Source organism: Pseudoliparis swirei, chromosome 11 (assembly GCF_029220125.1).
Source record: "Pseudoliparis swirei isolate HS2019 ecotype Mariana Trench chromosome 11, NWPU_hadal_v1, whole genome shotgun sequence".
Taxonomy (NCBI): domain Eukaryota; kingdom Metazoa; phylum Chordata; class Actinopteri; order Perciformes; family Liparidae; genus Pseudoliparis; species Pseudoliparis swirei.
This window is the reverse complement of record NC_079398.1, coordinates 18,068,404-18,095,383: the sequence shown is the minus strand read 5'-3', so window position 1 is coordinate 18,095,383 and position 26,980 is coordinate 18,068,404. Positions and strand designations below refer to the sequence as shown.

The 26,980-nt window shown below is 41.7% G+C and overlaps 2 protein-coding genes across 8 annotated transcripts in view; both read left to right on the top strand.

Moving 5' to 3' along the window:
- The first annotated feature begins 311 nt into the window (after positions 1-311).
- On the top strand, positions 312-21,130 carry dtnbb (dystrobrevin, beta b). Of its 4 annotated transcripts, none has more exons than XM_056426954.1 (19): positions 312-570; positions 2,343-2,389; positions 2,991-3,058; positions 3,388-3,468; positions 3,549-3,762; positions 5,316-5,401; positions 5,966-6,120; positions 6,224-6,326; positions 7,244-7,410; positions 7,579-7,703; positions 10,738-10,794; positions 13,591-13,681; positions 14,856-14,944; positions 15,619-15,732; positions 16,456-16,552; positions 17,974-18,133; positions 18,217-18,306; positions 18,421-18,468; positions 18,788-21,130. In XM_056426954.1, the coding sequence occupies exons 3-19, from the start codon at positions 2,992-2,994 to the stop codon at positions 18,811-18,813; spliced, it is 1,770 nt and encodes a 589-aa protein (XP_056282929.1). In that variant the 5' UTR covers positions 312-570; positions 2,343-2,389; position 2,991; the 3' UTR covers positions 18,814-21,130. The 4 variants fall into 4 exon arrangements, with proteins under 4 accessions (XP_056282929.1, XP_056282928.1, XP_056282930.1 ...); XM_056426953.1 differs by having other exon boundaries at positions 6,221-6,326; XM_056426955.1 differs by lacking the exon at positions 10,738-10,794 and having other exon boundaries at positions 6,221-6,326.
- A 2,993-nt stretch (positions 21,131-24,123) lies between these two features.
- The window catches only part of dnmt3ab (DNA (cytosine-5-)-methyltransferase 3 alpha b), a 33,642-nt gene continuing 30,785 nt past the window's right edge, over positions 24,124-26,980 (top strand). For 2 of the 4 annotated variants that reach the window (XM_056426193.1, XM_056426190.1), the window contains exons 1-2: positions 24,124-25,159; positions 25,232-25,321. In XM_056426193.1, coding sequence (XP_056282168.1) covers positions 25,085-25,159; positions 25,232-25,321 — 165 coding nt within the window. In that variant the 5' untranslated portion in view covers positions 24,124-25,084. Of the gene's footprint in view, positions 25,322-26,980 lie in introns of all 4 variants that reach the window. The other 2 variants (XM_056426191.1, XM_056426192.1) reach the window with 2 other exon arrangements.

Genomic DNA, 26,980 nt, shown 5'->3' with positions numbered 1-26,980 from the left:
CCTGCATTAGAGTAGGAATGTGCCTTAATGTTAAGACAGTGGGGATATTACTTGCATAAAAATAAATTTGAATATATGAAGGGAGGAGGGGAAGCCTCTTTTCTGTCTCTTTTTTGTGAGTGCAACGACATCACTGGAATATCCCTTTAAGCCTCATGCAATCTTCGTCTTGGCTCATGCAGCAGAAATAGTGGCCCGGCGCCTTTAAACCAGCGGGCGTTGCGTGCGCACATGCGTAAAGCGTCGCATGCGGTGTGCGCATGGCATCGCCGCGCTCGCGCTCTTCCGCTCCCGCTCCTCCACTCGTCCTCTGCCGCTGGGTCGCTGGTGATGCCGAGCGAAGCGGCGCGGCGCTCGTGTAACGTCCCCCGCGTGCGGCTACGACGACGACAAGAAGAAGGCAGCAGCTCCCGAGGTTGATAGGAGGACAGGAAAAAAAACAAGGGGAGAGAGAAGAAGAAGAGAAGAGCGGGTCCATTGGATATGAAGATGGACCGTGAGAGCCGTTACTCAGCGCGCGCGCAGCTGTAACGTCGGATGGACGACACGCGCGCGGGTTGAATCTAAAAGGTGAGAGTGCGACTGATGAAATACATCCTCCTTTATTCAGCACCGACCACAGTGAGGATGATGGTGGTGATGGTGATGATGGTGGTGGTGGTGGTGGTGATGATGGTGATGATGATGGTGGTGGTGGTGGTGGTGGTGGTGATGATGCTCTAAACGCAACCTGCGTGTTTTTCCTCCGGTAGAGGCCAGCTGTCGGCCTCTGTAGTGGAGACGTCAGTAGATGCGGGATTACCATTGTTTGTCCCCCCCCGCCCCCCGTACATTACCATATGTAAATATACGGGGCGGCACGACGCGCCATTCCCATTGCGGAAACCAGAGGTACACGGGCAGTTTTAAATGCGCCCAAATATGGCTGCGTGCGTCAGAAGTTGCATTTGAAAAGTGTTGCGGCAGCATTTATTGAGGCTCGTTGAAGTAGTGGGTGCTCTCCGCGGAGGAGGAAGAGGAGGAAGAGGAGGAGGAGGAGGCACTGCGGTATTGAGTCCCCGGTGTGGACCCGCGTCAAAGGGATGTTGTCATCACTCTGGAGACCGAAGGTGCGGTTACACGAGGAAATAATTATCATTATTTTAATGAATGTACATTAATTACGTGAATGCAACAACAACAACAACAACATCCCATTAACTGGGACATTTTATGATTGTGGTCTGTGTTTTTTGAATGTGCTCTGATCTGTGGATTCATTTGGTCTATATGAATTTTTAAGAAATTCCTTATCTAACATGAAGCGATTAACTCCTGCATCACCCCCCCCCCCCCCCCCACACACACACACACACACCTCCAAACATTGCCTTCCCAGGCCTGAGTTGCCTACTCATGAATTTCTACAATGAGCCATTGTGTAATTTTTTTTGCTGACACGTGTCTCTCCCACTGTACAGCAAATGTTTTCCTCTCTTTTCCTCCCAAGTGTACAGCAGAAGCTCCTCCCACATATTATCACAAAAGAATACTCCATTTAATATGCAATGAGCGCCACGTGTTGTCATTAACGTAAAGTCCTTCATCCTGATGGTTTTTGCACACAATGACATTGGCGTTGAAGTTATAGCACATGGGGACGTATTGCAGCCATACATCGGTCCAGTAATGCATCATTTGCACAACAACACAATCATAAGTCAATTTAATATTTTCCTTGGGGGGGGGGGGGGGGGGTTGGATTGTTAAGCGGAAAGAAAAACAAGACACTTAACGATGTCACCTTGAGCTAATGGTGCAATTAAAAGCTATATTTCCATTATCAATTCATCTTCAGATCATTGAATCAATTTAGTTTGTCTATACAATGTTAGAATAGTGAAATATGTCCATTATAGCGTCTTCAAATGTCTCGTTTTGTCCCATCAACACTCCAAAAGCCAGAAATATTCAACTATTTGACAGAAAAACGTTAAATTTTGACATTTGTGAAGCTGCAAACCCAGAAATAGTTGTAAATTCTACTTAAATAATGCCACAAATCTTCATCTAATTGATTATTTTTCTGCTGATATAGATAATAATCGTGTTGACCTCCTCAGGGTAGCAGAACCGTGGTTCCTCGTGCTCTGACCCCATGTGACACGCTTTGGGAGCCGCTCCCTCATTGGCCGGCCGTCACCGTTAAGCGCTTCCCCTCGGTGTCACCGGCACCATCAGGATGCCATGGACGATTATCATGAGCGTCAATGAAGTCCTTGAAGGAGGCGAAGGGTTAATGAACTCATGAAAAAGTCAACTTCCAGTAACATGGAGTATAACAGAGCGTCTCCTCCTCACAGGGTCGACGTGCGGGGCTTGGCTTTGTGTGACCTTCAGCCAGCGGCAGGTAAACAGACTCCTACATGTTCTATATGGAACACCTGTCACGTGTCCAAAAGGACTTTGAAAGCTGCGTTGAAACAAAACCAAAAAATAATGAAACACTGAAGTTGAATCAGATGTCAGAAGAAAAGATTTTTAAAAGTTTAAACGGTTCAACACACGTTGAAGGAATTGTTTGACATTTTTGGGGAAGTTTCCTTTCTGTCTGGTCCAAGACAACGTGTTGTTTAAAGAATGAGATTGTATGTGTTATTACCCACTAAGTGTTGTCAACTAAGTGCTGTCAACTCTCAATAAACATATTTCCCAAAATATTATTTCTTTGAATAAATGGCACAATTAAATGGAATACATTATCATTGTTTTTGCAATATATTTAACTGGATTCCACATCTGTAATATTTGAATGAAGTCAAACAAAGGTTTTTATTGTACCTTAAAAATAACTTTTAATTTCATCCTGTAATGTGTTCAAATCGTCTGTCAAGTCACCCGAATATCAGCTATACAGGGTGAACAGGGGACATAATAAAGAATAAAGAGTCTTTATTCACACATCGATATATATATATATATATCGATGTGTGACCTCTGCTGTGTTGCAGGATGATCGAGGAAGGCAGCAAGCGGAGCAAGAACATGGTGGAGAAGAGACAGCTCTTCATGGAGATGAGTGAGTGGAGAACTTCTTCTTCTTCTTCTTCCTCCTTCTCCTTGTTCTTGTCCTCCTCCTTCTTGTTCTCCTTGTTCTTCTCTTTCTTCTTCTCCTTCTTCTCCTTATCTTTCTTCTTCTTTTCTTCCTTCTCCTTCCTCCTCCTCCTTCTCCTTTTCCTTTTCCTTCCTCTTCCTCCTTCCTCCTTCCTCCTCCTCCTTCTCCTTCTTCCTCCTCCTCATCCTTCTCCTTCTTCTCCTCCTTCATTCCTCTTCCTCCTCCTCCTCCTCCTCCTTCTTCTCCTCCTCCTCCTTCTTCTCATCATGCTCTTGTTGGTTTTTGTTTCTCAGGAGCTCAAAACTTTGACGTCATCAGATTGTCGACGTACCGAACCGCCTGCAAGCTGCGGTTCGTGCAGAAGAGATGCAACCGTAAGAGGATAGAGATGCTTCCCCCCCCCCCCAACATGGAAACAGTCTCAGTCTAACCCCCCCCCCCCCCTCCCTCACAGTTCACCTGGTGGACGTGTGGAACATGATCGAGGCGTTCCGTGACAACGGGCTCAACGCGCTGGACCACGGCGCCGAGATCAACGTGTCCCGCCTGGAGACCATCCTGTCCTCCATCTGCTACCAGCTCAACAAGCGGCTGCCCACCACGCACCAGATCAACGTGGAGCAGTCCATCGGGCTGCTGCTCAACTTCATGGTGGCCACGTACGACAGGTAATGGGGGGGGGGACATTTACTGATTTTTTAGGGGGCAGTTTCCACCCCAACTGACTGAACTCCAGGATCATTTAAAAATAAATTGGGCGCAGTTTTTTAAACTTGTGAAATAATATTTAACCATTGTTTAAAAATAATAAATATACTTATTTAGGCCTACTGTATATGAGAAAATTGGCAATAATAAGACTATTAGGCAGTAATAAGACTATTAGGCATACAGATTCAAAGTGTTTTCTTAGATTTTTTGAAGAAAAAATATAAATCAGACAAGCATATTCAATTCTATTCTTATTTCTTTGTGGTTATTTATTGTTTTTACATTTGTTAAACAAATATTAACAAGTATAACTTTTTTCTTTTTTTTATAATTCAAAATTATATTTATTAATTTTTTGTGTGTACTTACCAAGTACAGGCATTACAATACACACACAACAAAAACAAAATGCTATTAAATTATCATAATTATTCGAGGACATTATGGGGCATTCGTTGCCTCCTCTCCTCGTGATATCAGGGGCAACATTATATCTCTTTGGGGCAGTTTTGCCCTTTGCCCTTGTGTATTTCCGACGCTGGGGGAGGGGCCTCACCTGATCTGGTTTGATGTACAGGAAGCTCTACTCGGGGTTCGTACGGTCATTGAAAACCTGGAAAAGTCATGACATTTTAATATAGTTATTTCCAAAAGTTTTGGAAAAGTCATGGAAATGTGTTATATTCATATGTTAATTCACGCAGTTTGATTAAAAGAATAAACATTTACAGTGGGTACGGAAAGTATTCAGACCCCTTTAAAATGTTCCTCTCTTTGTTTCATTGCAGCCATTTGATAACATCTAAAAAGTTCTAAAAAAATTATTTTACTCAGCCCCCATCTTGACAGAAAAAAACAGAAATGTAGACATTTTTGCAAATGTATTAAAAAAGAAAAACTGAAATATCACATGGTTTTCAGAAACCTTTGGAAATTGGAAATCAAAGATATAAACATCAAAGTTTTATTTCCCCAATACCAACATGTCTAAATACCGATTCAAAGCCCTCTCATCGCTGACCAGAGATACCATTCAGGGTTGATTGACTGCCTGGAAGTGACCGGCTGGTCACAGGAAGCCGTTTCTCTATCTGTCCCCGGAGGTCTATAAGTGAACTACACGGAAAGAGCTTCCGTTACACCTCTGCTCGGAAAACCCACAGCTGAATGAATCGGAACTGAAAGGAGTCGGAGAGATGTGAAAGGTTCTTGAGGCAGCCTGACCCCAATACACCGTGTTAATCTGAGATGTTAAGGCTTTAGTACAGGATTTTGTGAACATTTTAAAAAATGCAATCAAGACACGTTGCAGTCGGACGTCTTCCGGCACGCCCCCGCACCGTGTGTAACGTGTTAATATCTGGGACATTTTGTTGTGAGGTTTTAATTCTCGGGTCAAATTATTGTCGAGACGTGTAATATTTATGTCTTTTTTTTCCTACTGCACGTGGTGACTTTATCAGGTGAGTTTGATATAGTGAGAACTCTCTTTCTCTCTCCTCCCTCGCAGTGAGAGCCACGGGAAGCTGACGGTCTTCTCCATGAAAGCCATGCTGTCCACGATGTGCGGCGGGAAAATTGTGGACAAGCTACGCTGTGAGTCTCCTGCATGCACCACGCCGAAAAGATAACACGTGAATGATCTGCTTTAAAAATATATATATATATATATATTATTTTCAATAAGCTTGCAATTTCGGTAATCTAATGTCACGGCATCTCTTTAAAATTGTTATAATTATTTGTATTTTCTTTATTATTTAAATTCTTAAATGTAATATGCTCTTCTATTTTAATTTATTTTATTGTATTCTATATATTGTAATCATGCTTGCTCCTGCAATAAAGACGTTCCCCCCTGGGGATGAATAAAGTATATCTCATATAAATTATAATATAATGTAGTTGCTCACATCAAGCACACGGCGGCGCTGTTGCAACGTGCATGCAGAATGAATCGGCTTTAATCTTGCATATTGCCAAGCACAAACACACACACACACACTTACACACACGTACACGCACGCGTACACACGTACGCACACACACATACACACACGTACACACACGTATACACACACACACACACACACACAATAGCCTATTTCAGCTCTTTTATTGCTCGTAGTTATGTAAATCTAACGCGTGCCGTCTCCTCAGATATTTTCTCCCAGATCTCCGACTCCAGCGGAGTCATGATGTTCCCAAAGTTCGACCAGTTCCTCCGGGAGGTGCTGAAGCTCCCCACGGCCGTGTTCGAGGGCCCCTCCTTCGGCTACACGGAGCACTCAGTGCGCACGTGCTTCCCTCAGCAGGTACGAGGAAACACACCTCCACCCTCGCCTCCTTTTCCTGCAGCTCCTCTTAATGATGCTCTCAATCATTGCGTTTGTGTGTGTGTGTGATTGCGTCCAGAAGAAGATTGTGCTGAACACGTTCCTGGACGCGCTGATGGCCGACCCCCCCCCTCAGTGCCTCGTGTGGCTGCCTCTCATGCACCGACTTGCCAATGTTGAAAATGGTGAGATCTGGACTCTATATTTCTATACTTTATTAGATATTTATTTATATTCACACTCAACCTCCATATTGGATGATATATTTGTCCTAGTGGTGGAAAGTAAGTACATGTACTCAAGTACTGTACTACCGTACAATGTTATGCTGTATTTTATACTTCTATTCCACAAAAACAGAGTTTACTTGAATATATTTGTTTATTGAATATTACATTTTTTTATTTTATTGAATGTTTAATATATTTGTTTATTGAATATTCAATACATATTTGTTTATTGAATATTCAATATATATTTGTTTATTGAATGTTCAATATATATTTGTTTATTGAATGTTTAATATATTTGTTTATTGAATATTCAATACATATTTGTTTATTGAATATTCAATATATATTTGTTTATTGAATATTTTATATACTTATTTATTGAATATGTAATATATTTGTTTTTGAATATTTAATTTTTTTTCTTTTTCTGCTAGAGACAGATTAAGTAACATTTGATTAATTTATTATAAAACATGATCCTGTGGTGTACATTATCCAATAATATATAAAGTAAATCAAAGGATGATTCATCTCGCATTAAATCCTGTTTACATGAAGTACTTTCACTTTCACTCCTTATTTAATTTAGCTGTTATGACTTAGGTGGATTCTTAAATGTAAGACTTTTACTTGTATATATGTTTACAGAGTGATAATCAGTTAATACACAAAATACACAAGTATTTTGTTCCACCTCTGCTGTTTTATAAGAGTTAATAAACTATACCATACATTTATGGACATTATTGTGCAAAGGGTTTTCGTTTGTTAAGATAAGAAAGAAGCACAAAAACATAAAGCAAGGCCTAAAAAAAAATAATAATAATGAAAAATAGAAACCATAAAAGTGTTGTTATTTCGCTGCCCAGTCTTCCATCCAGTGGAATGTTCGTATTGCCGGAGCGAGAGCATGATGGGTTTCCGGTACCGGTGCCAGCAGTGCCACGGGTACCAGCTGTGCCAGAGCTGCTTCTGGCGCGGCCACGCCAACGGTCCCCATAGCAACCAGCACCAGATGAAGGAGCACTCGTCCTGGGTGAGCTTTCAACCAAATCCATCTATAAATCCATGTCTCAGACTTTCCTGTCCTAGGTTATAAATATAATCTAAAAACCCAGAAGAGAACGAAATGCATGATACTCACCGTGGAGACGCCGATACCCGAACAGAAACGTTTTGGTTTTCCCCGCCGTCCCTTTTGCAGAAGTCTCCGGCCAAAAAGCTGAGCCACGCAATCAGTAAATCTCTGGGCTGCGTCCCCATCGGAGAGCCGCCGCATCCCGTGTTCCCCGAGCAGGCCGAGAGACCGCCGGAGCTCCCGCACGCCGTGTAAGTGCCGCCGCCGCCCTCCGTCTTTGCACTTCCTGTCTCCTGTCGTCTCGCTGAGATGTCGAGACAGCGTGATTATTTGCCGACGTGGTGATGTCCTCGTCAGTGTGTTGGGGAGGAAATGGTATAAATCTGTTGAGGCTCCTGGAGGTCATTACAGAGAATGCACTCATTTACATTCTCATCTTCCATAATCAACCCCCCCACCCCATTGACATACTGTACATCCACAGAAGTCCCCCATCGCTACGGTCATTTCATACTTTTGTCATTGTCCAACATGAAAACCAAATAACACTAAAAAGCGATTCGTTAATAGGATCGCGGGAAATCTCTCTCGACTTCCTCGCTCCGTAAAAAATCCTCGCATTTGTGTTCCGGTCACGACCCTCAAATCGAAGTTGTCCGCGTATCGGTTTTGCTCCTGGCGAAAATAAGATACATCTGCGCGATTCCCCCCTGGTTTCCGAAATCCGCCGCCGCATCACAGGTAGATTAATCCTGATTACATTTCCACGTAAAAACTTGTCGGGTAGAAATTCAAGCGACTTCTGTACGTATTATTCCTTCCAGACAAAGTGCATTCTCGTGCTCATGGCATTTTCAAAGGCTGGTGGCATCGTGTGTGTGTGTGTGTGTGTGTGTGTTCACTGACTTTTAGAGACGTGCCCGTTGACCTCCGAGATGTCTGAATGTCTCCGTTGTGTCTTGGATATAAATAAAGTCTATTTCTGGTTCCCTTTCTCTTTTTATTTGCGGCTCTCGTCCACCGCGCCGTGAAAAGACTTTTCCGAAAACCCGACTCAGCACTCAAAACGTGTATCTGTTGGTGAACCGCCATCCTCAGTTTACTGGGAGAGGGGGAGAGAGAGGGAGAGAAAGAGAGCGGGAGAGAGGGAGAGAGAGAGAAAGAGAAAGGGAGAGAGAGGGAGAGAAAGAGAGCGGGAGAGAGGGAGAGAGAGAAAGAGAGAGAGGAAGAGAGAGGGGGAGAAAGAGGGAGAGAGGAAGAGAGAGGGGGAGAAAGAGAGAGAGGGAGAGAGAGGAAGAGGGGAAGAGAGAGGAAGAGAGGGGGAGAAAGAGAGAGAGGGAGAGAGAGGAAGAGGGGAAGAGAGAGGAAGAGAGAGGGGGAGAAAGAGGGAGAGAGGGAGAGAGAGGGAGGGCTAGTTGCCGATCCTGATGAACGTTGTCTGTGAAGAGGTGATATCTCACTAAAGGAGACGTCTGTAAGCGCGGCCTCAGGTGTGTGTGTGTGTGTGTGTGTGTGTGTGTGTGTGTGTGTGTGTGTGAGTAATGATGGTATAATCAGGGTAGATTGTCAAGTTGAATCAGAACCTCCCAAACTGAACAGACTCGTGTTTCCTGAGTGTGTGAATATGAGTCTGGTAAAGGTCACTTTGTCATTCACTGCACGCGTCTTAGCGCATTGCAGACTTTTGATCTTTTAGTGAGGACATGTTGTGTAAGGTCACCGCAGTTTGACCTCTGAGGCCCCCGGGCTGAGCAGGGGGGGGGGGGGCGGTTGTCATGTGAAGGAGTCAGGAGACGAATCCAAATCTCAGAGGGAAACGAAATACTTCTGCGTGATGGTTATTTATAGAAGGATCTTCGAACTTGTGTACCTGGCTGAAGGTGAGAGGCGGGAGGCGGAGTCACGGTGTTTAGATGCTCCTAAAGAACGGGCCGCACTTTGTTTCTATGTCCAGGGTGAGGGGAGATTAGGGGTTTTATTTTGAAAGTTGCAATTGAGACATTTTGAGCGAGTGGCATTTCTCTAAATTTCCAGTGTGCTTTCAGACAAGAGTCAGAGAGAGAGAGAGAGAGAGAGACACACGGCGTCATGAAGTCACGTGACCGATTGAGTTTCCTTGGCGACGGCGGGCGGTGTGAGTACATCGAGACGCTCGCTCGCTCAGTCGAGGGCGAGTTAGGCATCTGGAAACATCGGATGTACGGTGTCAGCCGGTCGGCGCTTCCTCTCCTCACAGAGGTGAGAGTGTGTGTGTGTGTGTGTGTGTGTGGGGGGGGGGTATTGTAAAAGACGAGTAAACATTTAACTTGAGTATTCTGTGAGGTTTGAGGACGGACAGTCTGTTGTGATTGTTTTCGCAGGACTGTGTTATGATGTATAAATGAGTTTACATTTAAAATGTTTGAACCAATTAATAATCAATTGTCTCCAGATCAATGCAGAGGGACACGTGAGCTTTTGGTTTATGAACAGCACATTATTTGAGTGTAATTAATGATCCAGAAATTATGCAACTGCTCTTGCACTAATACACAGAGAAGAAGAAGAGCGCTGTGTCTATTGCCAACAGTATTTATAGTATTGCTAACAGTATTTATTGTATATTATAGTATTGCTAACAGTATGTATAGTATATTATAATATTAATAACAGTATTTATAGTATATTATTGATAACAGTATTTATAGTATATTATATTATTGATAACAGTATTTATAGTATATTATAGTATTGATAACAGTATTCTTAGTATAGTATTGATAACAGTATTTACAGTATATTATAGTATTGATAACAGTATTCTTAGTATAGTATTGATAACAGTATTTATAGTATTGTTAACAGTATGTGGATATAAATAGTTTGATTTTGGGCCAAAAAAATGCAGATTGGACAAAATAAGCTGTTCAGTGCTTTTTGCCTTTTTATGTGATAATGAGTTATTTCAATGCCAGTGAGGGGGGGGGGGGTTGGCCACCAGATGGATGCCATCAGTTTGTTTATTCTCACAAATGTAGCTCCTGCAATGTCACCTTTTCCAAGTTTTTCTCCCCTCAAACAGTGTAGTTAGTTTCCTCGTTGTCGGAAAACAATATTATCACACTCAGCATAGTTCATAACGCCCCCCCCCCCTTCCTCTCTTCCAGACAGTTGGAATTCAAATGAAAAGTCAGGATCGCTGATTCATGATTACTCACACATTGCGTTACCCCCCCCCCCCCCCCTCCGGCTCAGGCCAACTCCACCGTGTTGCATTCAAAGACCTCCGATCTTGTCTTTTTTTAGTCCGCCGAACCCAGCGGCCGACGACATGAACGACACAATGCTCGTGACGCCCGGAAGGTAAGAACCGAGATACGAGGACACGTTACGACGACACGTTACACACAAGTAACACACACGTTACGACAACACGTTAGGAAGACACGTTACGACAACACGTTACGACAACACGTTACACAGAAGTAACACACACGTTACGCCAACACGTTACGACAACACGTTACACACACGGGTGCAAAAGATACTTGTTACACTTGATTTGACAGATTAGATTATGATGGGATTGGAGTCTCGGCGTGAAAAGCAGCTTCATGTTTAACGGCCTCCGGTCTGTTGTTATTGGCCCCTCGTTGGTAATGGACCACCGTCATGATGAGTGATGACGGAGCGGCACACACACACACACACACACCCTTCTTCGGCGGGTACATTTTGCCTTTTGTGTACATCTCTCTCTCGGGGGCTTCGGAGGGTCCGAGACGTCACGGTGGACAGAGAGAGAAGAGACTTTACATCCTGGTGTTTGATTTTGACAGACAAAGACTTTGGGAGATAATTCAGAAATGTGTGCTCCCCGGTCCGGCGGGCCGGTGATGTCATACGGGGTACCACCACGTAAATGACCTCCATCGCCGCAAGACACGGGGACACCCGATGCCTTGCGTCCAGACGCGTGGAGGTCAGTGGGCGACGCTCTCCTGAAGTTTCACCGATGACCTTTGTCTTGACCTTTGTCCGTGACTCGGCGCTTTGGGAAGTGCCGAGGACAAAGCTGCCATATTTAGGGCGTACATTGCGCATCAAGCTGCCGTGACGCTTCAGAAAAACAAGTTGTGTCGAGAGTCAGTGTGAATGGGATGAAAGGGGCATATTTGGTGTGTAAATAATAATCTATTATTATAATTACACAGGGGGCGGAGCAGAGGAGTCAAAGATGCTGCCGCTGAATAATGCAACGCTCTCCTCGTGGCTCAAGTTCACAGTCTGCTGACACGGCATCCGCTCTCTCTTCCTCTCTCTCTCTTCCTCTCTCTCTCCGTCTCTCTCCGAGACAATCGCTCACCGCGAAGCTCGTCCTCCCAAGGGCGAACCGCAATTTATTACCTGTTAGTCATGCAGAACCACGGCGGCGGCGGCAGAAGATTACATTTTAATTTAAAAAGAAGAAAGTGCTCCATGAGTTTTAATTCAGAGTTAACTGATGATGTGGAAACGCACAGTTTGTCTATCGGGAGGCGTTATAAAATATATACATATAAAAGCTTATGTTACAACAATTGGTGGTGAGTAAACTAACTTACATCTAAACCAACTCCATCACTAAATATGCTAATTACATTAAATCAAGCTTTGTAATTACTCAATATTCAGGTTTTTGTGGAATTTTATTGTTATGAAAGTCAAATTATTACTATTTTACAAAAATGACTCCAGGCTGACAAAATCAATTTTAATATAGTTTTTGCATTGCAATGAACTTTGATTTAATTACTTTAAATTAGATTGTTGTTTACATTTAGGAACACGTTGCTATTTAGCATCCCAGACAGAAAAAAAAAATACTAATATCCACTTCATGGAGCTCTGAATAATTCACGTGTGAGGATAGAAAACAAAGAACAACCGTTTTTCCACTGTGAGAGAAAAAAAAGGTGTCCAAGAAAGATGCCTGTTCAGAATCAAAAGGGCTCGAAGGCAGTTTAGTGGAAACTTTTATACCGATCCAGACCTCGTCTTAATGCGTTAATGTATTTTCCTTTAATTTGGCATTATTGAGACAGTCTTGTGCAGACCAACTCAATGTTTGTCGATATTTTATTTTTAACACAGCTGACAAACCAAAGAGGATTTTTAAGATATCATCAAGCACGTGAGGAGCTGGAGGAGCTAAAATTATCTCATCACACAGGCAGCTTTATATATATATATATATATATATTATTGTATCTGCTTTGAGAAAAGATACGATTTTAATACTTTTTCACGGCGCGTTTGAGGACCCACGTCGGGCTCTCCTTCAGCCCTTCACTGCAGACAGCCATGCCGAGAAGGGAGACGCCATAGGTCCCGCCATCTTGTCCACGCCGCCACATGCCACGCCCATTTATACTCGCGTGCCCTATTTGACAATATCCATCATCCAGCTCACCGTTATGACCAATCACAAGCCTAAAGGTCGCCTCGGTGATGACGTTTGACCCTAATCGCTATGACTCCTTCTTACATGAGAGCTGTTCCTATATATATATATACAGGACTGTCTCAGAAAATTAGAATATTGTGATAAAGTTCTTTATTTTCTGTAATGCAATTAAAAAAACAAAAATGTCATGCATTCTGGATTCATTACAAATCAACTGAAATATTGCAAGCCTTTTATTCTTTTAATATTGCTGATTATGGCTTACAGCTTAAGAAAACTCTAAAATCCTATCTCATAAAATTTTAATATTTCCTCAGACCAAGTTAAAAAAAAGATTTATAACAGCTGAGTGTTTGTCAAGGCTCAGGAAACCCTTGCAGGTGTTTCGAGTTAATTAGACAATTCAAGTGATTTGTTTAATACCCTACTAGTATACTTTTTCATGATATTCTAATATTTAGAGATAGGATATTTGAGTTTTCTTAAGCTGTAAACCATAATCAGCAATAAATCAGAATAAAAGGCTTGCAATATTTCAGTTGATTTGTAATGAATCCAGAATGCATGACATTTTTGTTTTTTTAATTGCATTACAGAAAATAAAGAACTTCATCACAATATTCTAATTTTCTGAGACAGTCCTGTATATATATATTTATATATATATTTATGTATGTGTGTGTGTGATGTATTTCTCTGTGACTTTCGGGCAGCGTCTTGGAGAGTCCCAGTCGGCTCGACGAAGAGCACCGCCTCATCGCCCGCTACGCCGCCCGCCTGGCGGTCGAGGCGGGCAACGCCACGGTGAGTGTCTCGCCGAGTGTCTCGCCGAGTTATTCCAGACGCTTCCCTCGAGGCCAGGAGAGCTTCAATGTTGAAGCTGCAGTTTTACTTTATTTCCCCTGCGGTCTTAACTTCATATAATTACATTAAAAGGTCCCCAAAAAATTTGTTATACACTAATTAGTCACGATTATGGGGATTGATAACCAACGAGAAAGTAGGGAGTAGACGGTAAACAGTGTCATCAATTTTAAATAGATAATCCATCACGTGAACCCTCTGGGGTCCCTTTTTTTTAAAATGTATAAAATACATATTTATTTGAAAACAAACTAATTATAATGGTAATTTTTCTTTTGCACTCACCCCATGAGGCTTCGTCTGCAGAGTGACGTCACGTCTCAGTCCCATTTCTATCATTTTGGTGAACGGTGTGACGGACCACGTCGTTTCTACTCAAAAAACGATAATACAAAATGTGGTTTTAGACGTTTATTTACATGTATCTAACATTTTATTCATATATTTCACCGATTTTGTGAACCCAAGACCTTTTGGTAATGCCAAACCAGTTCGTCCACATGAGTAAAGGAATGTTTTCACAAGAGATAACAAGAATTTAAAAAAATCAAACTTCAATTTTCGGGTCCATATTATCTCTTTACACTTGTAAACAAGTGTGCCTCATTATATAGAGAGATGAGATTGTTCTGCAATGTTTTATGTAACACACATGGTGTATGTGTCATATGCAAAGTGCTTTTAAAAGGTGAATTGTGTAAAATTGAGAAAATGACCCCAGAGGGTTAAAGACAAAAAAAAGTGGGTTTATTTCATCAAAAAAGAGCAGAAGCTTTTAGGAGAGGAATTAGATTAGGTTAGATTAGATTAAATATTCCTTTATTAGTCCCACAGTGGGGAAATTGCAGGATCCTAGCAGCGGGTGCACATTAGAGCATTAATAAAAGATACAAATAAAACACAATAACAATACTAAATACTAAATATACAGAGGAAAGTAAATAAATACACATGGCAGTGACCAAAGTGAATTTTCAGCAGGTTGAAGTGTCCAGGATAATAAAGTGCTGCGTGTTCCAAGATCTCAGCAATATGACCGTTTCCTGAGGCGGTGAACGTCCACGTCGGGATGTTTTGTTTTTAATGACGTTCTATTTGCTCATTTATTTTCCAGCAACAATGTCCTCCCACAGATTTGGGTTTCAACTTTGACGCCAATAAGCAACAAAGACAACTGATCGCTGAGCTGGAGAACAAAAACAGGTGACGAGTCGTATTCTCTCATCGCAGGTGCTCTTTTCCTGGTATTATCAGTTTAATGAACTATAACTTCGTAAGTATGAGCTATACTCAAATATAGTAACTTAAGTATTAGAATGCCACTTTATTCTTCTATTTTATTATTTGAAAAACATATTGTAACTTTTTACTCTTACTGCAGATTTAGATTGTACATGCAGAGCTTATGAGACATTTATGAACGCTTATTCTCTTGCCACGTCGTGTAAATATGAAGTTGGTGAGCCTCTCTTAGCATAAAGACTGGAATTGGGGCAAACGTTACCCCGTAAGCCCGTTAATTTAAATGTTACATCTTGATTGTTTAACCGCAAGCAAAAAATATGTAAGCGTTAAAAACAAAAAGCTGTAATTTTCCTGTCAGGATTATTATTTTTTTGACAATAAATTCACAACTCTTAACATTTTTCAGATGAGACTTCCGTAAGAAACATCCAGAATGCTGGAAGTGTACTTCACCACTTCATTATTATATTTTAATTAAGAGAATAAATCACCTGAAGCCTAGAATCTTTGTGTTTTTTTTACGATTGTCGCTCGCAATCTGAAAGCCGACCACTAGGTGGCGCCAGAACACCGGCCCGCTAAGTGAAAGCATCTTCTGGCTGTTTACTTACCTGGTTGGTTAACTCCTGCAGGGAGATCCTCCAGGAGATCCAGCGGCTGCGTCTGGAGCACGAGCAGGCCTCCCAGCCCACCCCGGAGAAAGCTCAGCAGAACCCCACGCTGCTGACCGAGCTGCGGCTCCTCAGGTCTGATATATATAGTATAATATATATTATATATATATTAATATATATATTATATATATTAGTATATTGGTATATAAATAGATATTACTGTACGTTGTACATTTATTCCACTTTTTAGTGCTCACAGTTTAACTCAAACATGTGTAAAAAACATTTTGACGTCATCACAGACGAAAAGAAATAGATTTTCTGTATGCAGTTACTCACTTTGACCACCAGAGGATAACGAGTCAGAATCCTCATATAAATAGGGCGGCCAGATATTTACAGTGGTAGGAAATACCTTTGGTCTTGGTCACACATATTTATGTTGAGCAGTGGTGCAGCCATATAGTTAAATGTATGTTTCTTATGCTTTTTATAGCTCGCCTTTCAAAATAAAAGCATGTGATAACTGTTAAAAGTGAACATTTGACCGGTGAAACAACATTTGTGGGCCAGATTTAAGAGTAAATGAAAAAGGTTGAAGCCTTTATTAAATGGTCATGTGGGCCAACTTTACACATAAGGTATTTGTAACTTTGGCGTGGTCGAAATAGTGAAATGTAATGCAAAGTCTGTTCCTCCACTTATTGGACCCTAAGGTCAACCTAAATGCTGAATCGCTACAGCTGTCTGGGGGAAGAAATACAGGAAATGCATTTGTTGAATATTCTAAAGACGGAAATCACTGTAGCTGTGAAGTTGTGTTCAGGAGATAAAGATCCTGGTGTTTCTATTCAGGCACAGGAAGGACGAGCTGGAGCGCCGCATGTCGGCGCTGCAGGAGAGCCGGCGGGAGCTGATGGTGCAGCTGGAGGGGCTCATGAGGCTGCTGAAGGTGAGACTACCTGCTGCCAGGAGGAGGCACCACCAGGTCACAGGGCGGAGCTTAAACACAGACACGCCGCCATTATTAAACAATGTTCACGATCATTAAAGTTCAGTTTAAAGCTTTAATGAGTTTGATGAAGAGACGACGACGTGGTTGACTCCTAGAAACGCAAGCTTCTTCTTCTCTTTCTTCTCCTCCTCCTCCTTCTTATCTGCTTCTCCTCCTCCTCCTCTGTCTCTGCTCCTCCTCTTCTCTCTCTCTCTCTCCGAGCTTCCTCAGCGGCACCACAGTGGATCAACAGTCTTTCAGGCCTGTGTTCTCACTTCCTTCACTCAAACTAGTTGAGAGAACTGTGGTTTCCTTTTTTTTTAACGGACAGATATCAGGACCGGTTCCTTTCATCTGCTCTAACAACCTCCAGTCTGCCGCCTGGCTCCGAGCCCCGGGGGGCTCCACCAGAACCAGAACCAAAACCAGAACCACACCGTGACCCTCCTCTCACATGGTCCTCATTACCCCCCGATGCAGTAAAGGGGCACAATGGGGATTCCCAGAAGGGGTTTTCTTGCCATCAGAACCGTTGTTTTTGTTTTGTTCTCCCCGACAGGATTACGTTCCTCTGGTCACATCTGTGTCTGTGTTTCATTTCAACTTATACGTCACCTTTAGAGGCCAGAACGTCTTCCCAAAAGCTTTGTTTTGGAGATGAATCTAAATCAGAAGCCGTCAAGAATGTCGTGGAAATAAACAAATATGTCGTTGTTATTGGCCAACAACAACAACAACAACGCACCAGCAAAAAGATGCAGAGTGACATTCGTCGTCTTTTAGCACCTGTTCAAAATCTAAAAATAACGTCCGTTGTGGGACGCGGTGGCCTCCAAATGCCTCCAAATTATTGTGACTGTGTTTAAAAAGTCATGACAAAAGGCATATTGTCCTTGTTGTATGATGGGATGAGTACACTTGGGATTCAATGAGTAGTTACAGGCATTCTGGGAAATAGGATTTTCTTTTTTGCAGAGAGACCAGAGTGCACTGTAAATAGGATGGTTATGTCAGTTAGCATAGCTTAGCATAAAGAATGGGAACGGGTGGGAACGGCTAGCATGGCTCACCAATTCTCATGTCATGCCTCTTTCTTAAATCTATAAATAAAATAATGTGTTTCCGTATATGTATATATAAGTATATTTATTTATATATATTTATGTATTTATATTTATGAATACATTTATTTATATTTATATATTCTTTTTAATATATATATATATATGTATTTATATATATGTATATATATATATATAACAAATTTCTGCCCCCCAAAAAAAGTCAAACATTTACATCCAGTGACAGCGAATACCTCATCGTAATAGTAGATTATTTTAAGTACTGACCCCGTGACTACGTATGTTGTTGCGTTGCAGTCCCAGTCCGGAGGCTCCCCCCACTCCTCCCCCAGCCACGGGGCGGGCTGCTCCATGCCGATGCCCATCCGCTCCACCTCGGCCGGCTCCACCCCGACTCACACGCCGCAGGACTGCCTAGCGGGGGTGGGCGGCGACGTGCTGGAGGCCTTCGCCCAGGGTGGGTGCAACAGCAACAATCTAGAAACAATAACAATAGCTTCAGTTATTTTTTTTCACGTGACGTTGCTTTTCTTTTTCCAGGCATTCCTCGAAACCTTCGCAACGATCTCCTCGTTGCCGCGGACTCCATCACGAACACCATGTCGTCGCTGGTGAAGGAGCTCCACTCGGGTGAGTCCCCGCCATCTTTCCCTTTATTGGCTTTAATCTTTTGAATATGTATATGTATTTTTTTTACATGGTGAACCAATAACGTCAGTGAAATGTGGTGTTTTTTTTTTTAAGTTGACGACGTGGAAGAGGAGACCAACATGAGGAACGGTGGGGACAGAGGTGAGGAACTTTAATATCTATTATGTGTATTATGTATTATGTAGTCAAACTATCTACAGTATGCCACCCAAAAACTTCATCCATCCATGAGCCATTTATACTTTATGTTTTTACACATTTATTCAGACTTTGCATGCTCTAAACATGCTCTAAACATGCTCTAGACATGCTCTGAACATGCTCTAAACATGCTCTGAAATGCTCTGAACATGCTCTGAAATGCTCTGAACATGCTCTGAACATGCTCTAAACATGCTCTAAACATGCTCTGAAATGCTCTGAACATGCTCTAAACATGCTCTTCTTTGTGTGTATCCAGGCACATTGAGAGTACAGAAGCACTGAGGACAAGCTCACACCATTCCACCCTGTAAGGACATCAACAACAACAGCAACAACAACAACAGCAACGACACCCCCTGGCATTAGCACGTAGAGTAATGCATGCTGTAATCAAAAAAGGATTTCACTATGTGAAGAAAAAAAAAACTCTTCACACCTTTGCAGGTAGCAAGATGTGTCTAATTAGCGAGTGTGTGTGTGTGTGTGTGTGTGTGTGTGTGTGCGTGTTGTCCTGTAAACAAAAAACGCTGTAATTAATTGAATGGCTTCACAGATCACGGGGCTGTGAGGTACCGACCACGTGTTCTTGGCGCCGGTCATTTTAATTTGAGTTTTTTATTTATTTGTAAGCATTTTCACATGAAGTTGCACTCGTGGATTTTTTTTTTTTTAGGGCACGGTACCACGCAGAAAAATAATGGTTCTTAAATGGTTCGTTAAAAGGTTTTGTGGTTCTACGAAGGACCATCACCTACTGGAGAACCATTTTAGAACTCTTTAAGGAAATGGTTCTTTAGAGAACCCTGGTTTGAAAGGTTCTTTGAGGAACCAGAAATGGTTCTTCTATGGCATTCTGAGGAACCATTTTCTAGAGACATAGAAGCTACACACACACACACACACACACACACACACACAGTACCGCTGCTACTGCAATAAGAGGGCTGTGCATTAAGCGAAACCGAGGGGGGCGATACGAACACAGCAAATGAGCCCAGTCTCACTATTTCCTCCCCGTGAGAACGTACCTGAACACACCTGACCAGCCGGCGGAGGGAAGCATCTCAGGATGTTTAAATAGTGGTTACCTCGGCATCGGGCTGTCGTTGTGTGCACCTGTGCAGTATGTGGGGACGCGAGGTCGCATAATGAGTGAGTAGGAAATGCTTTAAATGCTTTATTTATAGTTATTGAAGGAATGTTGAAAATGTGTAAGTGCAATGAAAGAAGGTGCTCAGGGACTCCAGGTGGAAGAAGGTGGGAGTGTCCTTTAACTGAGAGGTTAAAAGGTCAATCATGATTAAACATGGACAATACACAACACCTGTCAGTGAGATTAAGAACATTTACACTCTCATATCAACAAGTCAATTTATAATGAAATAGTGACTGGAGAGGAGCCGCGTGGAGAATGTTGATTATTAGAAGGATTGTTATTTCATGAAGTGCTACTCGATGATGCATGTTGTGCGTCTGTGTGTGCGAAGTTGTGTCTTTCACAGAGGAAAGAGTGGGAGTTTTTTATTTTGAGTAATTTGTTTGTCTTCTGGTTGAAATTTTTATATATTTTTTGTCCTTACGAACATCTAAAAAGAAAAGAGCTACTTTTTTTAGTCGATGCGATGCGATGGAGGTCTCAGAGGAAGTGAAATCGGACTGAATGGAAGTGAAAAGCATGATGTTTTTATTTGTGGGGTCTGTACAGTGAGCCGCTCCTAGAAATATAAGAGTTTAACAACAAAAGGAGCTTTTTAAATGTGATGTTTCTTTAAATCAGGTCTCCGCTCTGCTCTTCTGTTCTTATGGTTTAGTATCGGTGGAGTATAATCAGTGTAACGGAGAGTCACGTGCACACTCGCCCCGAAATATGAACGAATACGGTGAAAAAAAGACGTTTATTCAGCGGGGACAAGGTCCAGGAATGATTTAAACTTTAAAGAGTTGTTGTCTTCCGCTTCAGTTTCTCGCCATGAACCCTCAAAAGTTTATTTCCATTATTTCAGTTCGTGCCTGTATTGTTCTGTAAAGTGCTGTAAAAAAACAAACGATGATCCGTCAGCCTTTTTATGTCTGTGACTTTGTAGAAGTTATTTATTCATTTATTTATTGAACGTGTTCTTTAAGCTCCGCCTTTTACATTCGTGCCAAAACTGTTTGTGTGTCATTCAAATTCCAGGTACACACCAAAGTGTGTATGTGGTGTCCTCACAGAACGCCTGGAGGTGTGTTGGTGGTGAAAATAAAAATAAAACATTTAAGTGTTAATAAAGCCAGACGACACATTCCAGATTTACTGATGTCACTACAGACAATGTGGAGGCAATACACGAGCACCCTGTCAGAGCACCCCGGGGTGACACGCGTCAAAAAACAACGTGCAAAGAGGACGACCTTGAAGACGACCTTGACAATGACCTCGACGCGCCGCTGGTGTTATTTATCTGTGTGTTCTGTACGGTTTACGCTTCTGGTACACGTTTTTTTTTGGTTTCATGTTGATTTTTACCAAAAAAACAGTGTTATGTCACGAAGCCACTCGTCTTTTTTTGTTGTTGTAAATAAATCAAATGTGAGATATATTAAAAAGATTTAAAATATGGCTTTTGGCTATGGTAATGATTGCATTACATTATAGGTAGAAGTTCGAGGTACTTTTACTTTACATTAGCTTTTTCATAACTTCTACTTATACCTTTTTTCATGATCACTGTAATTGATAATAACTGCTATTTTTCCCCCCTGAAAATCAAGTGATTATGTCGTAAAATTATAATAATAATAATAATATACTTCGAATTTATTTTGCGCTTTTCTAGAGACTCAAAGACGCTTAAATAATAATAATAAAAAATGAATATTAATAATTCTTTAAATATTAATAGCGCTTTTCTAGACACTCAAAGACGCTTAAATAAAAATAATAATGAATAATAATAATTCTTCCAATTGTAATAGCGCTTTTCTAGACAATCAAAGATGCTTAAATAATAATAAATGAATAATTATTATTATTCTAATTTATGTAGCACTTTTCTAGACTCAAAGATGCTTAAATAATAATAATAAATGAATAATAATAACTCTTCTAATTTATATAGCGCTTTTCTAGACACTCAAAGATGCTTAGATAATACTAAATGAATAATAATAACTTCAAATTTATATAGCGCTTTTATAGAGACTCAAAGGCTTTTAAATAATAACAATGATAATAAATGAATAATAATAATTGTGTTGCATTATTATCCACTAAATATTAGAATACAATAAATACAGCAACACTCTACTTAATACATACATTATACTTTTACCAGTGTAAGTTCATATGTAGGTTGCTTACTTGTTAAAGAGTATTCATACATTGTTGCATTGATATTTTACTAAAATAACAGAGTAATTATTCCACTACTGAGGTATTGTTTGTTCTCCAGGTGTATAGGATGTAACTGTTTCCCATAGTCAGGTGAGCTGTTCCTCGGCTCATAAGCAGCAGGTGAGTTCCCACCAGTGCGCATGTAGGTGCTGTCTTCAGACGAACCACTCAGTGAAAGAGGAGACCGCTGATTCCAGATCAGTGAGCCACATCCGCCCTCTGCTCACACATTACTGCTTCTCTCTCTCTCTCTCCCCCCCCCCCCCCTCTCTTGTTGCCCCTAAACAGCACTCAATCTGTCTCACGTCGAGATGTCCTCTGAGCCTTTAACCGCAGCGTTTACCGCGCTCTGTCGCCCTCTAGCGGGCGCCTGCGTTACTGCGTGTCGGTTGCAGCTGCGGTTAATGGAGTAAACTCGAGGAAATGAAATAAACATGTGTAAGATGAAGATCCTGCTCGGGGGGTCACATCTATGAGATGATCTATACGCTTTGACATCCATTTATATACAACATTATCCAATAAACAATCAGAGCCAACTTGAATTTAACCCAAATGCTGTGTAACATGATTAAAGTATCTTGTTACTTATTAGTTTATGGAAATATCTCAATAAATTCCAGAGGTTTTACAAACGAAACAGTACTAACTGTAACTCCATAGTTTTGGGATTTGAATAAGAACATGTTTTGTTGCTAAGCAGAAAGTCTGTCCATGTTCAACAGATATATAGTTTCTGCTCACATTGTTTTACTTTCACAATAACTTTTTTTTCTTGCTGTCATCTGAGCATTCTCATTTCATTTATTGTTCTAAAAATTAATCAGATGTATCAGACACGGCACACATTTATATGCAATGTCACTTTATATTTACACCGAACAGAATCTCACTGCAGAAAAAGAGTAAACAGAACAATAGTGGCATGTATGGGGTAAAAAAAACAACAACATTTGAATGACTAAGAGATCTAAAAAATATGAGAATGCAACACTTAGAAGAGATGGGAAAGCGAGGAGATGTCATGGTGGAGGTTTATTCAGTGAAATGTGCAGAGTATGCAAATTCACCCGCATACACACACATAAAGACTTTACCACACTGTGCTCCTCCAACATCTGGGCCGACTCAAACGTACACACACCCAATATGCATAAGAGTAGAAAGTGAATATGCATAAGTGTAGAAAGCCCGTTTGGCTCCACTGGGCCCTCGACGTTGGCCCGAGGCAGCGGCTAATTACACGGCTGCCTCACCGCGGGGCCATAAATGCAGCGTGCAATTAATAATATGCAGGTCCTCTCAGGTTCCTGAGCTCATCTTGTATAGAACATTACCTCACACTTGTATGTTTTATGCACAGATTAAAGCTGTGCTCATTGTTAGTTAAATGTTGTGCCCTTCTGTTATTGTAATCGTAGTAAATTGTAAACAGATTCACATGTGCAACATGCAAAGACACATTCCAGTCAGCTAGTTTAACATGCACTTTATTTGAAATGCCACCGGATATAGTTTCTAATTTAATATGACAAGACAACATTAATAATGTACATTTCCCTCTGTTATTCACACAGGTGAAGATGTCTCGGAGGGTCAAATATTAATTATAAGTGCCATTAAGAAATCTAATTAACATAAACAAATCTCTCCAAGGGGGAAGTAAAGGGTCTGAGGTCACATGGGAGGAGTCAGAGTTGTAATTAAAAGTCTGTCAGGTGTAACCTAAGTTTAAACATTAAGCATGGGAGTGTTCCACTTGGGCTCTAATGATTAAACCTTTGAGGAAAACCCTGTGGCCTAAGATGCCTATCAGGTGTCAATTATTGCTTTATCCTCTATTTTACTGCCCCTTTCACCGGACGACCTTACATAAAGATAACATTGTTCCCAAACATTAAAAAAACAGATTAATAAACAAATACAAATACCAGCCGTGTTTTCCAAATGTTACTTGGCATTAAATATCTTGAAAAGCAGATGCAGATGTGTGTGTTAGGAGAGTAAGGGCTCCGTGAGAGTGACCACCTTCACTTCCTCTCTCCTTCGCCCCTCTTGCACGCCGAGGAAGAACTCGGCGGGCTTTAGGACCCCGCGGCAGACCGGGGCACCCGAGCAGCCTTTGCAGGCCCCTGCAGTGAGAGCGGTGCATCTGGAAGAGAGCTGGCCGGTCTGGGGAGGTGGAGGACGGGGAGAGAAGAGGAAGGAGGCTCCGGGAGCAAGCGAGACACACACACACACACACACACACACACACACACACACACACAAAAAAGGTCAGGCTCTCGGGACTCTCGAGGGGGGGAAATCGGGTAACGATCACGCAGCGATTCACGCCTTTAAATCCCGCGTTTAACCCGGCACGGCACGGCTCGGCTAGAGGAAGGGCACCCTTCATGTGTGGAAGGGAAACGCGAGAGCCCTAAAAGCGGAAGGCGCTCGCGAGGAAATGGGGAAAGAGCGATTTTGTTATGGCTTTTATTTATTTGTTGCAGATGTGCTGATTGGACATCGGCGACGCGCACGTGAACTTGACCTAATTCGGGGAGCTGCTAATAACATTGGCCTCATTATTGTTATTAATATGAATAGTAATGATAACGGTGGATTTACACTTGACAGAGCCGTCGTGGTCACAATGCTTATACTCTCTGAAACTTTGGATGCACAGTTGTTATTGAATAATACATGTATGTCGGCGGATCGCTTGGGACTGCTCGTGTGCTCGTGCTCGTGGCTTGATGCGCGTGGAAATGCGGTGACATTTAAACGCGTGTGAGGCCCAATAATATATTGTTTAAATAACACGTTGGGGCTCTTTTCTCCAGGAGGGAATCAGTCTGTTGGAACGTTTTAAATTAATCATAACCGGCTGTCAACAATATGACGTCACCCGAAAAAAGGAAATACAACACATCCCAGGGCTGTATGAATATATTAAGCTTATTTACATGTGCACGAGCCTCGTGTGGCTGCACCGCGTGCACATGGCAGACTCCCATAGGGCAACTTTAACACTTTAAGACATCTGTGATGTTGACTATGTGTATACCCCCATATGCACCCACGTGGTGTAACAGGCCCTATCCTGTGAGGTTCCTGCACGTGACGTGCACTCGACCCACTGAATGACAGGCGATGTAAATGTCAACACCTTTCCTAAAGTAAAAGATTCTCTTAATGATTGTCACGCCTCCTTCTTTTTATCTTCCAGGAGAGAGGAGAGAAGAGGAGAGAAGAGGGGATCATCTCTCGGTACGTTTTTTTCTTTTCTTTTTTCCTTAGAGTTTATTTTCACCTCATCATCCATACATCCCCCCCAAAAAGCCCCCGAAGGACTCAACGATGCCGTCCAACACCGTCGCCAACACCGTCACCAAAGGCCCCGACGATGCCGATTCACCTGGAAACAGAGCGGTAAGAAACTAAAAATGCCCCTTTTTTTCTCTTCTTTTTGTGTGTGTAAAGCTCTCAAACTCACCAGATTTAAAAGGAGATTATTTTTCTCCATCAATGTGCCCTTTCAATATGTTCCTAACATATCTTGTAAAGAGTGCACGTATCTATGAAGTCACTTCAGGTCAGAGCCCATTACGCCCCCCCCCCCTTTTCATTTTGTGAATGGAGTGAAGTTATCTGTCAATATAATAACAATAATTTGCCTTTTTTTTATGCCGCTCATTAAATAAAAGGTCAGATTTCCAGCAAGGAGTCTAAACAGTGAAGATTCCGCGTCACCTTTCACGATGATGTGACACCCTCTGTGGTGATGGTGCTCGGTGACGTGGGCGTTGGCTGGCGGAGGTTGAGCCGGAGCTGGAATGGCTTCTTTTTTTTACCGGAGGAGAGGGGGGGGGGGGTGTCTTTCCTCTTCCTCTACGTTCCCATTATACTGCCCTTAGTCTGGTTGCTTGGCAACAGACATCGCCTTTAAATAACCCAACTACACCCAGATAGTAAAAAAAAAGTGCAAAAGAAAATATTGACAATGTCATCGGGTTCACAACGACCAATCAGATTTCGGGGCTTTTTTTCTTTTTTCTATATTATTTCTTTTTTCTTCATTAAATATTGTGTGGAGGGGTGAAGCTGCACGGGAAAATGGCGACGCCTTTCCCACGTTCGGCGTACTCTGAGCTCGGCACCGCTGAATGGTGTCATCCGTGTAAGTGGTTCCCCGATGGAGCCGGCAAAACGGGGCTGCATTCAGGACGGCCATTATACATGCAAATGACGCCGCCGGCACACAATGAACCGGCAAGACGCACATTTAAAATATCCGGTGTGTATCCCGGGATCATTTCTCCAGGAAACATTTATCAATTATAACCTCGGGCCTGTTAGATAGATTATGTGATCTGGTGAGAAACATGTGGCTCTCTAGTGGTTAGTGAAGTTGTTATGTTATTTTTGCATACACAAGTCACATACACACATTAACTGATAATAAATGTGTACTGTTATTATATTACATAGGGAACATGGAGGTGTCTGTCCTCCGTCGATAAATATTTAGATATGTCAGATGTTTTAATATTTTTTTATGGCACATTTTGAAAGCAGTGATACGTTACTGATTTACTTTATTAACATTTTGTATTCTTGACCCTTTCAGTGGGATTTTCAGACCTTTCATTCATGGAAACAGCAGTTTATATATATATATAAAGATAAATAAATATATATATTTATATATATATAATATATTTATATATATATAATATATATAATATATATATGAAGATAAATATATATATATATTTATATATATATGTGTCTAAAATACACCGCGGGTTGCTCCCAAAGTGCCGTTTCTCTTCTCCTCCTATGACGTCGTCTGCCACTCAAACTGTAGTTTTTAATTGCAACTTGTTCCCACATAGTTTTTTTGTAATGTTGTAACGCACGGAGACGACAGAACTGCAGAAATAAAAATACTTTATGAAGTCACTTAAACTCTCAACACCGTCTGTCAGTCAGCTCCCAGTAATCCTCCGTCAGTAATCCTCCGTCCGTAATCCTCCGTCATGGTGTGTGTGTGTGTGTGTGTGCAATAATAAAAGTACCCAACGAGTC

Bases quoted from the DNA above. Each gene is read 5' to 3' on its own strand.
- dtnbb (XM_056426953.1), top strand. From the start codon at position 2,992: ATGATCGAGGAAGGCAGCAAGCGGAGCAAGAACATGGTGGAGAAGAGA. The intron at 7,704-10,737 runs GTAAGTGCCGCC...GTCTTTTTTTAG, and splicing joins CCGGAGCTCCCGCACGCCGT to TCCGCCGAACCCAGCGGCCG. The intron at 16,553-17,973 runs GTGAGACTACCT...GTTGCGTTGCAG, and splicing joins GGCTCATGAGGCTGCTGAAG to TCCCAGTCCGGAGGCTCCCC.